The sequence below is a fragment of the Equus asinus genome, chromosome 16 (genome assembly GCF_041296235.1).
Source record: "Equus asinus isolate D_3611 breed Donkey chromosome 16, EquAss-T2T_v2, whole genome shotgun sequence".
Lineage (NCBI taxonomy): Eukaryota > Metazoa > Chordata > Mammalia > Perissodactyla > Equidae > Equus > Equus asinus.
The window spans coordinates 14,660,199-14,674,953 of NC_091805.1; the positions used below are offsets into that span (position 1 = coordinate 14,660,199).

The window sequence follows — 14,755 nt, forward strand, 5'->3', positions numbered from 1 at the left end:
TGAATCAGAATTTCCTTGGTGACATTTTGCTACCTATAGAAAGAAAAGTATCTACTTATCTATATACGTGGCTTAGGTCAAATGGAAAATGTCCTGACTCACTCACCAAGTAAGAAGAGCATTTATGCAAACTCAGTGGTAACTCCCTAACCGTTACAAATGTTAATTACTCTCTCCTCCATTCTTCATGAGATAACATTCTCCTATAAGATGATGTTCCCCCAAAGTCAGAAATTTAACATCTCCAGGCAAAAAGAAATCTTTTTTTAGAAATTAGGCTAAAAGTTTGCATAACATTTAATTTCCACAAAAGCTCAGCAAATAAAAGATCACTAGAGTCTGAAATGTAGGTATGTATTACTCTTAAATTATTCTTGAACAAAACATCCAATTTCAACAGTTACAGGCCATTTATAATATTCTGGCCCTAACATTACTAACTGACAGTAACCAAAATTTGTTTACAAAGGAAATTAAGTGTATCTTTCAAACTAACCATGGGACTTCTGTGAAATAAGAATTAAGCATAGGAACACAGTAATAAATCTTTCACTATGCCTTTCTTTAAAATTAAGAAAGTGAAATGGGAGGGGTAGAAAAGAAAAAAGAATTTCTGATAAGAAAGTTGCACTTACACTTGAAGTCAGCCTGAAAAAGGATACTAACTAGGTACGGCTCTCAGCTGACTCTCAATTTTTAGTAGTCTATAATTCGATTTTATAATCTGCACACTGTAATGTTATACTGTTCATAAACACAAAATAAACATTTTAAAATATTTAAACTTAAATTGGGGCTTTTTTCTTGGGGGGAGGAGCACTCACAACATTCTCTGAAGTGACAGAGGATGCCACAAGGTGTCTCATAAAAATCGGAATAGGAATCACTGCTTGAAAAGAATTCCAAGAATGAAAAGGAAGCTGCCAAGTCATAGCATAGAAGCCCAAAAAGCTATTAGCTGGTCAGGAATGCTGTACCAAAGTTTTCAAAACAAAATTTTTAACTGAAAAAAAAAGCTGAGGTACTGTTGTAGGCCATTAATGACATAAATTAAAAGTATCATGTTTGCCCAAATAACATTAAAACAAACAGGGTCCACACCACAATCTGAAAACAAGGCTTTTCTTTGATGTTTGTCCCTTTCTAAGAGTTCTTGAAAATTATGAATGCCATGAGAAAAATGTCTAAGTCAAGCGCTGAGATCTCCAGGTATAAATCAGATTGAGTTCTAGGATTTCTCAAGGAACTCATATCAAAACAGGATAAAGATGTAATAATATTTACAAAGGAAATCAAAGTTCAAAAGCACACAAAATTCTTCTGTGATAATAGACATCAAAATAGTGGTTTCCCATGGCGAGAGGGGTTAATGACCAGAATACAGCACAAGACAGTTTCTGGGGTTTTGATAATGTTCTGCTTCTTAGTAATGATTACACAGGTGTGTTCACATTGCTAAAATTCACTGAACTGTACACTTATGAGAACTTTCTGTGTGTATTATACTTTACTCATATTCACATTTTTAAAAAGCAGGAAGGGAAAAAAAGGAAATTTCTCCCTAAGGAAATGAAACATACTACTGCAAAACAACACTGAAAATTTCTATTTAGTAGAGAGAATTAAGAATTACAGGTTTGGGATGGGGAGTAGAGAGTTAACATAGTTAAGTATTACAAAGCTCCTCAAGAGCTATCACTAGATAAATCTCACAAACACACACACACACACACACACACACACACACACACACACACCTTTTTCAGGATCCTGATACTTCCCTGTATAATACAACCAAGCCAAACAAAGCATTATCTCACTTTATTTATGAAACACATAAATCTGCTTTCTAATGGAGAAGTGTACATACAAAAACTGCAGGAGCTGTTTTCCTTAAACTTCTGACCAATTAAAAAAAAATTACTAGTAAGGAGGGTAAATAAGTGCCACAATACAATCAGCTACTGCTATTGCCTGGACCACATCAGTGACATTTCGCAAAATCAACTCTTTCCTTATGGGGTAGCAGGCTTCCAGGAGAAACAGAAGGTATAAATTATGTTCCAATCCCTTTAAGTCTCATCCCAATCCATAGTTAGAAGGAAATCTAATGACTTCAAGTTCTTCACCTGCAATTCTTTTTATGTGATCCCCAAGCACAGGACGCATGTGTTTTCAAATATTTATTATGGTTTCACATTCACAAAGTTAATCTGTTTTTCACTTCCTAGTAGTAATGTAAAAATCACTCCAATCTGTAAACAGCAAAAAATGTTAGTCTTTATTTAATAAAATAATAGCTTTGGACCCACCATAGTTTTAAAATGTTAAAATTTAAATATCTCACTTTCTAAAAATTATTTTAAGATCTTGAATAATTACTTCATAAGGGAAAAAACCACACCTTCATAAAGAATAAGAACCTTCAATATTAAAAATGCTCTTCCTGGTACGGATGCCCTCACTAATGCTCACCTGGAATTTCTTATTCATTATTAAATTTCAGTAAATGCACCACACAGCCGTGCCATTAGTAACAGCTGAAGAAGTAACTGTACTGTGATCCTGTAATTTGAGTCCAGAAGTGCCAATTAGCTTTTTCATTAATATGTTAGAGGTGTATGATGTCAAGGTTTATATTACTATTTAACAAAGGAAACACACTAAGCACACATCCTAAATTGTTGATCTTAGAAGTTTATTTCTCTAATTCCACAAAATCTACCAAAGTAGTTTTTTTCTTTATAAGCCATTAGGACTGTACTCTTAAGTAATTTCATATTTTGTCCAAGAAAGGAAAAATTGCTTCATTTAATCCTACTAAATTCTGGGGTATGGGAAAAGAATTTTTCAAATTTTGGCTGACAAGAAAAGAAATTACAAAACATTGTTTTGTACAAATAAGCTTTATTAACTTCAATTTATAAAGTGCTCTTAAAAATCAATAAGAAAGCAAACACCAAAATAGAGACCAAGACAAAAGATATTAAACATGTCAGAAGAATCATCTAAAAAACAATACTAATTTTTTTTAAGTTTTGGATAAAAATAAACAATTTAAAATGTAGAAATGAAATATAAGAAAACAATGGGAAAATAATTATTTAATAAGTAGAGTTTAGACAATTACCAATTTAGAGGAAAATCTTTACAGTCTCATTTCACACCAATCCAGATAAGATAAAAAGTTAAATTTATTTAAATCTAACTTAGAAAAACTAGAAGAAAGAGTATTAAATAAGTATTATTTGTTTATTACATTTCTGGAGGAAGAATTTCATAAGGTCAGGAGTAGAACAAAATTAGGTCAAAAGATTTGATTACATTAATTTTAAAATTCTGTTTATCTTAAAAACTCACAAAAGAAATACATCTATTAAGCATAAAGTAATGTTTCACCTCAGAAATAATCTAAGAAAAAAGCAGTATGCCTTACACCCTATCAAGTTTTTATAAATGATATTTAATACTGAGGTATATAAGCAACAGCTAGTCCAAGGTGAATATAAACTGATCCGTTTGATAAATATTGCAACAATGTTTTAAAAGCCTTCAAAATTTATCTAAAAATCACTTCCGGCAATATACTACAAGATGGCAATACACTATCCCGCAATATACTACATATAGGAAACACCGTTATGTATGCTTTTCACACTGTTTTTATATATGCAAAAAATTAGAAAAGGGGAATGAGACTTCTACACACAGAACGTCATACTACCGTTTCTAACGATGGTTATGAAGACTCACTGTGAGACTGGGAAAATGTTACCTAACACTAGGTTAGAAAGCAGGACACGAAATTAAATGTATGTTTTATTTGCAAATATGTAAAAGATATATTTTAAAATAATGGAAGAAATATACCAAAATGTTAATATGATTACATTAACTCCCAAGACTTAAAACACACACACATACATACACCTTATATCGGAGTCAAATACTATCTACCATTGCTCTACTACTGAACGGAGCATAGAGTTTAAATAAATATATTAGAAGAGACTGAGAAGGCAAGCAAAAAAATCCACTACAAAATGAAACATTTCTCACCTCAGGACACTCAGCTGTGCTAAGTGTGGAGCCTCAAAATCAGGTTCAAAACTACAGAACTGAATCATACAGACAAGATCATTTACCAATTCTAATTCTCGGATTTGAAAATTCCATCAACAAAGGCGCTAGTCTTTAGACAACTGGTTATTTATTACAAATATCAAATATTAAATGTACTAGAGCCTTATTTGGGAGGCAATCTCTTGAAATATTAAATAAGGAAATAAGTAAACAGATAAAAGCAGTAAAATAGAACAAAGGAAATTCCATACACAGAGCACTATTTTTATTTGGTATCATCGGATGAGTTCTATAAGCAAATTTTCTAAAAAACTGAAACACATTAATTAAGAAAGATTTGAAAAGTTACCCTTGTAACAATCTTTTAAAAAGATGTCAATTTCTTACTTCCTTAAATACAGTACGTAGACTAAAAGTTCACTTATGAAGGTCATCATTGTGACACACCATGTAATATACTGCTCTACAAATATTATGATTCCCTCAGAAGTTAATGATTATAGGACTGTATGTCTCTATGTAACGCCCTTAAAACACTATTCTTCCGTAGTTCCATCTACTTTTAAACAGCTCTTCTTCCTTTTCGCTTGAAATAAGATGACACCTCAGCTGTCAGTGTGCCTAACTCCAATGGCCAACCCTGAGGATTATAATCTGTAGCTAAAAAAATCAGATAACCAACTCTACTGGTGCTGCAAACCCTAAAGTTTATACTCCAATTAATAGTTTCTGAATAAAGACCATAGGCTTAGGGCCAGACGCATGGCCGAGTGGTTAAGTTCGCACGCTCTGCTGCGGTGGCCCAGGGTTTCACCGGTTCGGATCCCAGGCGCAGACATGGTACTGCTAGTCAAGCCATGCTGAGGCAGCGTCCCACATGCCACAACTAGAAGGACCCACAACTGAAAATGTACAACTATGTACCAGGGGGCTTTGGAAGAAAAAGGGAAAAAAAAAAAAAAAGACTACAGGCTTATTATACTTGGTTAGTTATTTGGAAGGCTCAAGATCTCTGCTGTTTGAAATGGCTGAGATCGTTAGCACTCAAAAAACGTTCGATGAATTACTGACTGTAACATTAATATACTGGAGTTCCCCCAAAATAATAATAACCAAATAGTTTGAAAGTCTCCTCAGGGAAAGTTACTCAACTCACTTGTTTCTGACAAGACAAAAATTACCTAAATGTATGAGAAAGAACAGCTGAAAAGAAAAAAACAAAAAGAGGCAAGAAGGACAAGTTCAAATAAAATACCAAAGTCCATAATTCCATGGTTTTAGAAGACTCAGGACTTTGGGAAATATTTACTGATATTGTTTTTTAAAGTATAATTACAGTGGTTATCAGAGTATTAACTACAGAAACTTGCACCAAAGTGTATATCACATCCATATTCAATATTACTTTAAAAATCAAAATGTCTCCCAGCAAATATTCCTTGTAGTTAAATCCAGACTGAATTTTCATGTGAAACTAGACAGATTTTTTTGAAAGCACCTGTAACATACCTTCACTGATATTTCTGGTCATATAACTTACTGTAATCTCTCTTGGACATTGGTTCAAGAAGATGTAAAAAATAAAACATATTCTTGATATAATTAATATGTAACATAGGTATTACACTGTACCGTTTACAAAGTTACAGGTCTATGGACATCAGCATTGTATCAGATCTTAATGAAAAAACCCAAGTGAGAACAAATCATATTATATTATCATACCACTGTTATCAAATTCCTCTTATCACTGAAGCTCATTAGCTCTCATAGATCACTTCTATGACAGTAATAAATAAGAAGAAGGAAAATAACTTCTTGGTTATTTACATTTTACTCACGCAAGCTCAAATCATGTAAGATACATTTCATTAGATTTTCTGAGTAAATTTCTACCCAGTACCTCAGGCAATTCAGTGTCTGTAAAAGACTGGCGATTCCCATGATCTGCTACCAAAAACGGTTTATATAACAAACTTGTGGGCCAGCCCCATGGCCTACTGGTTAGGTTCAGTGTGCTCCACTTCAGCAGCCTGGGGTAGGTTCCCAGGTTCCTCAGCAGCGGCCATGCTGTGGCAGCGACCCACATAACACAAAAGAGGAAGACTGGTACAGATGTTAGCTCAGGGAAAATCTTCCTCAGGAAAAAAACAAAAATTGTAAGAATAAGAAACATGTATTGCTGCAAGGATCAGATGTGAACGTGAACTACCAAAAGCCCAATTACCAAGCAAAACTGTGTAGATACCTTTGCACAGACCATTATAGAACTGTTACCTTTGAATCCATTGTCATTTTCACAATTTCCTACTTCTAAAAATAATAAAATGTAAACAACAAATGTTACTTAAGAGAGCTTTACCTAAGAATTCACAAAGTTTCAATTAAATATCAACTTCAGTAGCCAACTTTTTATGACAGGTGCTATCTATCAAGAAATTTGGGGTTGGACTGAAAATTGTCTAAAAAATTTATTTAAGAGGAAAAAAATGCCTCCAATACTGATTCTCGATTCTGGTCAACCATCAGGTGCCTGCCTATTCTTGGCCCACAGCTCCGTCAACCTTCAGCCATCTTCTCTTTTCTACACACTTTCTCCAACTCCATTTCAACATTAACCTATTACACCCCCATGTCTCCTTTTTCCTCTTTCTCATATCGCACCTCTCGACACTCACTTTTGTTCCCCAACATTCCTAGTTGAACTATTACAGTAGAAAACCACAATGCCCAAGAAGAGTGGACATTATTTTTTTTATGTGATAGGTCTGATAATATTGCTGGTAGGTGAGTGGGGAAAAAACACAAGAAACGATCACAAAATGCTGCTTAGCAATTTTTGAGTACAACATGTACATCTGCTTGCATTAATTAATGTATCTGCCACTCTCCAGTTAAACTCACTGAATTGCATGGTCAGAACTATTACTTTAATTGAGCCGTTAACTTTCAAAACTTCTGGAAAGGGGCTGGCCTGGTGGCATAGCAGTTAAGTTTGTGTGCTCCACTTTGGGGGCCCGGGGTTCACAGGTTCAGATCCTGGGCACGGACCTATACACTGCTCATCAAGCCACGCTGCGGCAGCATCCCACATAAAATAGAGGAAGATTGGTACCGAGGTTAGTTCAGTGACAACCTTCCTCAAGCAAAAAGAGGAAGACTGGCAACAGATGTTAGCTCAGGGCCAATCTTCCTCACCAAAACAAAAAAAAAAAGCTTCTGGAAAACTCCTATACACATACTTGGGTTACAGTTTAGAATACATAACTATTACAAAATATAAACATATGAATATAAGGGTAAATATATAACACAAATATTGAACATAAAACTAAAACAAGTGTCAAAACATTTCTTTAAATCCTATTTTACATGGACTTTATTTTTGTGCAAAGCTACCAGCATACTAAATCTCTAGCGCAAATGCTGCTACTACTCACAAAACTATACTACCAAAAAGTCTGTACAAACAGAAAGCAGCATACATATGAGTCAACACCATAGGCATATATCACTAAATAAAAATTTAACTGAGTAGAAAAAATTTTACTGATTGCTAATGTGACAGTCTAAAGACAACACCCCTCCACTTCCTCTTCTTCATTTAAAAAAAAAAAAAAAAAAAACCATGGAAAATACCTGGAGAAAAACACAGCTACCGCTAAGAGTGGGTAAAGAGATGTAAGACCGAGGAAGGCAACTGGGTAGACAGAGTGTAAGAGGGAGCATTTCACTCTTTACGCTTTTCTGTATTAACTGTAGAGGCAAACAACACTTTAGTAGTTTAAAAAAGAAAACAAATTATGAATGGATTACCTACTTATCTGATTAGTTTTGTAATTAACGCCCCACTACGAAGACTAAATAAATCCAAGGACTGCTCAAGAATATGAAAAAAGTATACTGTAAGCTAATTTTGGATAAGATATTGGAGATCTGGAGAAAAACTAATTTCATGTCAAACTCATTTCAGGAAAAACTGAACTCAAACTTTGATACCAAAGTTGATGAAGAGAAGTTTGCTTTTAATTAAAAATTTGACTTAAAACATTCCACTCTTACCTTAAATATGTAACCTAAAACAACCATCCCTGAACATCAAAGATGGCAACCTCCTAACACAGGAGTAATCAAAATTTTATCGATAAGTATGAGTTAGTAGAAAAAGTATGAGTAGTACAAAAAGATTAAAAGCACGATTTTATCCTGACATCAGGTACTGTCACAGATAGAAGCGATCCCTCCAAATACTGCCAAAAGTTACTGTAAATACAAAGTACGTTAGAGTGATGAGGAAGTTATCAATGACCAAATAAACGGGAGCACACGATGCCCCGAGGAGAAGCGGAGGGCGCCCTGCTTGGAGCGTCTGAGAACCGCCAGCGGAGAAAGGTACCGCTGCCGACACAGCGACAGAACAGTTAACAGGTCTGGAATTCTTTAGAAAATGGCAACAAGGGGGAAAACTGACAAGAACGTTTGTTAGTGAGAGGAACGGCATCCAGCGGGACGGTCGCGTGCGCGCCAGCCGGCTCGGGACTCCCAGCGAGCGGGCCGGGGTGGAACTATCCCCGCGCGGGGGAGCGGGAGCCCTGACGGAGGCTTCTGCAGGTGGCCGAGCGCCCGCAGGGGGGTGGGGAGGAGGACCGTGCCGCCTCAATGGGGTCAACGTATCCCTTCAAGACTAGACGAAGCTGACACAGCACGTCTCCCGGCACCAAGAGGCACTCGCCCCCGGCCCCTCCCTAACAACTTGCCTGGTAGAAAGAGTTGCGGGTCCCAGGCCCCCGGAACCCAAGGCTCCGCCATCCAGGACAACCGCTCTGCCAACAAGGTCCCGCGAGAATCGAGCGCTCTCGCGATACAAACCCTCTAGCATCTCGCGAGTTTCGTCTCGAACCAACATGGCGGTGCAGAGAAATCAGTATTTCGGAACTTAAAAAGTGCTTCATTAACGGACTGGAGAACGTGTATAACAGAGAAAGAGCAGCAAGTCTTTTCCCCCTAATATTTCTCATCCGACTTCCCCTACTCGAGAAGAAAAGCGGCAAAGAACCCTAAAACCTCCGCCGACCACTGTTATCCTACACAGACACAGCATCCCCCTGCCTCGGCCAGCCTCCCTGCCTCGGCCAGCCTCCCTGCCTGTCACGTGGAAGCAGATGCTCGGCGTGCTCGTCACGTGGGCCACTACTGAGCGGGCGCGCGCCCGTCGCCCTCCCAACAGCCTTCCCCGCCCCCCCTTCCGCCCGCGCACACGTGCGCGCGCACCCCCGCCCCACGTGGGGACTTTGCCGTCGCCGCCGTTGCCGCCGCCTCCAACCTACCCTCTCCCAGTCCTCGGCTCCAAAGCCGAGTCCCAGAGCCGATCGGCCCCCACGTTCCCTCCTCTTCCATTCTCCCTCCCCCGCGTCGGGGCCCCACCACGTGCCGCGAGCGCCCGCTCACCTTTCGCGCGGGGCCGGCCGCTGCGGGCCACTCGGGAACAGGCCGTCGCCGTGGCCGCTCTCCGCCCCCGCCACGGCACTTGCTGCGGTGGCCGCCGCCGCAGGAAGCTCGACAGCGGCGCCGCGGCGCTTCCAGGTGGGTCCCCGCCTCCCGCTCCTGCCACTTCCCGCAGCACCAGCGGCTCCTTCCGGTCCCCTCCTTTCTCCTCCTCGCTGGGCCCGGCGGGCGGCGGCGGCGGCGGCTGCAGGCGCGCTCACTGCACCGCCTGCTGGTAACTGCGGCGCGTGCAGCGCCGGCGGCCCGGGGAGGCCCGCCGGCTGGCCCCGGGCTCCGCCTCCGGCCCTGGGCGAGCGTGGGTCTTCGTAGGGCAGGACCCAGTCCATCCCCTGCGGTAGTCTACCTTGGCCCTACCCATGGAGGAAAGGCGTCCTTGCAGCTCCGCTGTTGGAAATGCGCTTCATCGTGCCCTTTGTGGTCTCTTGAGCGATTTCTACACCCTAGCTCCCTTAGCAGTGTGGTCTCAGGCTAGGAAAATATCGGTATGTGTAAGTTATATATGCTCCTGCCCACCTCATCTCCAATCGTACGGCCCCCTCTGGCCTGCTGACTGTTCCTACAACACGCAGGCTCAATCCACTTCAGGACTTGGCGCTTGCTGTTTCTTCTAGCTGAAACACTTCTTCCAGATTTCTTTTAACTCATCCGTGTTCTTTGCGTATTTCAGGTCCCTTCTCAAAGGTCGGTATCTTGGCAGACCTCTCTATCCAAAAGAGCACACTTGCACCACCGCTCTTACCCTCTACCTGCTTATATTTCTTCGTGACAGTTATCATCACTTCCAGATTTTATTTGTCTGTCCCCTGCCACCAAGAATCAAGAATGTGAGATCCTTGAAGGCAGGGGCTTTGTAACCTTTGCTCATTGCGGTAGCCCCAGACCTGTGTCTGGCACAAAGCAGTGTTTAATAAATACTCTCTTAAAACATATCAATGAACTAGATTGAGTATGTGGGAAGAGAAAGCCCAACACACACTGATGGAGGTAAGTACTTCCTTTGGGTTGATAGTTCCGTTCACAACCTCACCATATGAGCTGTGGAAACACGGAGCTAAATCTCCTTCCCTGTCTATAATTTGAAGATTCTCTTCCAAAAAATAAAATCCAGTCGCAGTAGCCATTTTAACTGGAGCTCTTCTGCGGTTGTCAAATACTGCTTCATTGTTTTTGCTTTCGTTGTCTTTGGAACTTTTTTTCAGGCAAATGGATATATGTGCCTCCTTTAATTTTGCTAATAAAAGTTATTAGATGGCTGAAATGGCTTTTTGTATTTGTTTTAGTCGAGAGTTCAACTCAAAATAACATCTGCTTCAGAGAAAGGGTGACAGGTATATTTATATATTAACACATCAACAAGCCTTTATTGAACCTCATTGATTCCAGGCCCTCCACTAGGATTAGAGATGCAAAAATAAAACAGTGTTTCCCTACCTTGCTCTATATGCTTATAGAGCCAAGTTTTATTTATAATAACCATAAAGACAGACAGCCATCAGCTGTCAACTCCCTTCCAGCATTGCCCAATGTCACACCCCTTCCCAAGGAGGCCACATCCAATGACTGATGAATGCAGGGCTGTTAATAGTATCTAAGGATTGTTGGAAGGCCCCGCCCTCTCACCTCAACTTGGAACAATTCTGATTGGTCATCCCATCTCCAGAACAACCTGCCTCAGCTGAGGACCCCAGTAAGACTGCATCACAGCCCGACTTCTCCCTCTGCCCAGTTCTTCTTCCATTCCCTCTCACAAGTGATGACCCCAAGAGCATTCCCTAATAAATCTGCACACTAGTCATGTAAGAGTCTGCTTTCTGGGGGACATAACCTGTTACACTCTTCACATTTTTCTGATGAGAACATAGGCTTAGAGCGTTCAGTAAGTTGCCCAAGTTTGAACTGTAGGAAGTTCTATATAGAGATATAATAAAATATTGGGAACAGAGGAGGGTTTGAGAAAAGCTTTTTACAAGGGTTTGCATTTGAGTTACAGCATGACTTTCCAAAGTGGAAAAAAAAGACCATTCTCGGCTGAGGGAACTGCATTAATGAGAGTGTCTGGGAACATGAGAGGGGAACTACAAGAAGCCCCTAGTGGCTGGACTCTAGGGTCTTTGGAGCAAGCACTAAAGTGGTGAGGGGAAAGGACTAGTTCAGTGATGGTAAGAAGGTAGCCGAGGAGAGAAAACTCTAGGTCTGGGAGTAGATCCTAGCTGAGTCGAAAGGAATAAGAGCCCCTCAGATCTTCAGTTATCTAAGAAAGGGAAAGAGGAGCTTCCTTGCTTTTGGAAAAAGGAACCACTGCCAATCTCACTGGCAAAGGCCACTCCCTAATTAGGATATGTTCATATATGGCCTTTGTTATTTTCACCTAGGATCACAGAATATTGAAGATGGAAGAGACTCCAAGATCATCTAATTCAGAGGTCTGTCAATATTTTCTGAAGCACTGACATTCCTTTTTACAAATGTGATCTTATGCCAGAATCCAATACTTGACTCAAAAGATGACCTGGGAATGGATTGGGCACCCACTGACACCACCCTCAGTCCCTTACCATGGCGAGGCACTGCCTCAGCACAGGGTCAGGAAACCATTGATGTAGTGCATTCATTCATTCTTGCAACAAATATGCCAGGAGCTGTCGAAGGTGCTGGAGATACAGTAGTGAACAAAACAGACAAAGACTCAACTCTTACAGAGCTTGTAGTCTAGAGAGGGAGATTGACATTCAAGAAATAATCACATAAATACTGTATGTAGTAAATTCAAACTACATACCATGAATGAAAAGTGCAAGGCACTGTGAGAATATGTCCATATGCCCAAAAGTACATATTCTAAGGTCTTTAAATAAAAGGAAAAGGGATGCCTTCCTGAGGAAGTCACATTCAGGCTGAGTGAGACTCAAAGTATGAATACGCATTTAGGAGTTAGTCAAGTAAAGGGTGGGAAAAACACTCCACACAGAGGGAAGAGTTGATGCAAAGGCCCCTACAAGGATGGAACTTAATACTACCTACTTATTTATTTACTACCACTATGATGACTTACTACTACCAGAAAGAAGCCACTACTTTTTCTATGGATATATATAAAATCTAATATGAAATAATGTACCTAATTTCTCTCTTTGGATCATAAGATATTTTCCATGTCATTAAATATTCTTTAAAAACTCCAAGAGATGGTTATATAATTTGACCATTTTTCTATTTGGGTGGTTCCACTTTCATATTAATAAATGATTGGATTGATGAAGGTCCTTGTGTCCAAATGTGTGCCCAGATATTTTGGGGCTGAATATCCAAGATTTGGGTAGCTGATTGAATTTGTAGACAAGTTAAAAGAGAGTCTGGGATTCCTGGCTTGGGTGACAGGGGAGATGGAGGTATCAGTGATGACCATAGGAAATACTAAAGTAGGAGCAGGGTTAGGGGGAAAATGATGTGTTTGGTTAGGGCATGCTGAATTTGAAGTTACTCATATATCCAAATGAAGCTGCCCAGGAGTCAGCTGAGTCTATCTGTCTGGGATGCAGGCTCCAGGTCTGAGCTGCAGGGACAGATTTGTGAGTCTCTAACATACAAGTAGCAACTGGAACCTAGGGTTTAGATTAGCTTATCAAAGGAGAGCACAAAGAGTGAGAAGAGCTGAAACTGAAGAACAAAACCCTGAGAAAATCTGAAATTTTGAGGCAAGGAAAAAAAGGAGTGACAACTATGGAAGAGAAACAAGGAGTCAGAACAGTAAAAGAACTGGGATAGAAGGGTACCCCATGAGATAGAAGGGGACTCCCATGGGATAGAAGAGTATCCCACGGGATGGAAAGGTACGCCAAAAACCAGGGAAGAGGAAATTTCTTTTTCTTTTGAGGAAGATTGGCCCTGAGCTAACATCTGTGCCAATCTTCCTCTATTTTATGTGGGATGCTGCCACAGCATGGCTTGACAAGCAGAGCTAGGTCCATGCCCAGGATCTGAACCGGCAAACCCTGGGCTACCAAAGCGGAGCACACAGACTTAACCACTAGACCACCTAGCTGGTCCCAGAAGAGGAAATTTTAAAGATGGAGTCATCAACATTAACTTGTTAGACAAATTCACTAGACATCTATTTTGTGCCACACACTGTGTTAAGCAGTGGGAGCGAAGAAGACAAATCCTTTTGGTGCTTAGTGCCTAGTGGGGAAGACAGTGTTGTAAACTACTTAAAAGGCCAATATATTTGGTAGGTTTAAAAGAATTATGCCTTGCTTATTTCTAAAAACACCTATGTGGCTTACAAAACATTAATATAATAGGTAAAATAGAATTTAAAACAACTAAAATGGGAAAATTCAGGCAAAAGGAAGATAGAAGCAAGAAAAATAAGACACAAAAATACATGTTCTAAGGTCCCGAACACTTGCTTTAAGCTTTGGGCAGGTGTTGTAACAAGGGAAAACAAGATCAGGTATGACAGTCTCAGCATCCATGGGATAACAAAACAGCTGCTCAGAGCAGGCGTTGCTATTCCCAGGACTGAGATCAAAGATAAATTTCCCCCACGGTTTCTCAAAACAAGATCATGTGTTGTATGAACAGTGTCCTCAACCGCATCCTTATAGTAAATCCAACAATTAATTCTATGGGACTCTTTCTTTATTACAACATCTCTCAATCTAGGCTGAAGGCAATTCTGTAGGCTTGGAAGAGGTGAACAGCATAGCCCAGGCAAGAAACTCCTATAGTCTGGTTTAGTACAGGAAAGATTTAGAAATATTTGAAAGAATGAGTGGATTATACATTCTTCAGATGATCCTTCATTCCTTTAGTTAATACAGTCCATAGATACTAGTCTCCTGGATTTCAGCTGACCCCAAGAACACAAAGTTAGTACTGGTTTCAACGTTTACCACATCACAGATCCAGAACCACTTTTCTTTCTTTTCCCAAAATTCATTTACAGGGTGAAGAAGATTTTGAAAAAGTCCCTCAAAAGAAATGCTAGAATTAGAAAAATTACCGTTTTGTAATCTGTAATGAAATAATTGATTCAGGCAACAACCATCAGTAGATAAAACTATTAGTTGAAAAGTTGACCAGTAACAGTACAATGGAAGGATTAAGCTCTCACCATCCGAACCCACTGACCAATCCTTGTATCACTAAAAGTGGGACAAGCAGG

General features: G+C 39.9%; 1 protein-coding gene across 13 annotated transcripts in view; it reads right to left on the bottom strand.

Annotated features, from left to right (window-relative positions):
• Positions 1–9,996, bottom strand: part of ZZZ3 (zinc finger ZZ-type containing 3) — a 117,803-nt gene extending 107,807 nt beyond the window's left edge. For 2 of the 13 annotated variants that reach the window (XM_070486628.1, XM_070486622.1), the window contains exon 1: positions 9,532–9,737. Coding sequence is in view for 2 of the 13 variants with exons in the window: in XM_070486632.1 (XP_070342733.1) it covers positions 9,532–9,914 (383 nt within the window). In the remaining 11 variants the exon portion in view is untranslated. Of the gene's footprint in view, positions 1–8,840; positions 9,224–9,531 lie in introns of those variants that run through there. The other 11 variants (XM_070486631.1, XM_070486625.1, XM_070486627.1 and 8 more) reach the window with 8 other exon arrangements.
• Between the last annotated feature and the right edge of the window lie 4,759 nt (positions 9,997–14,755).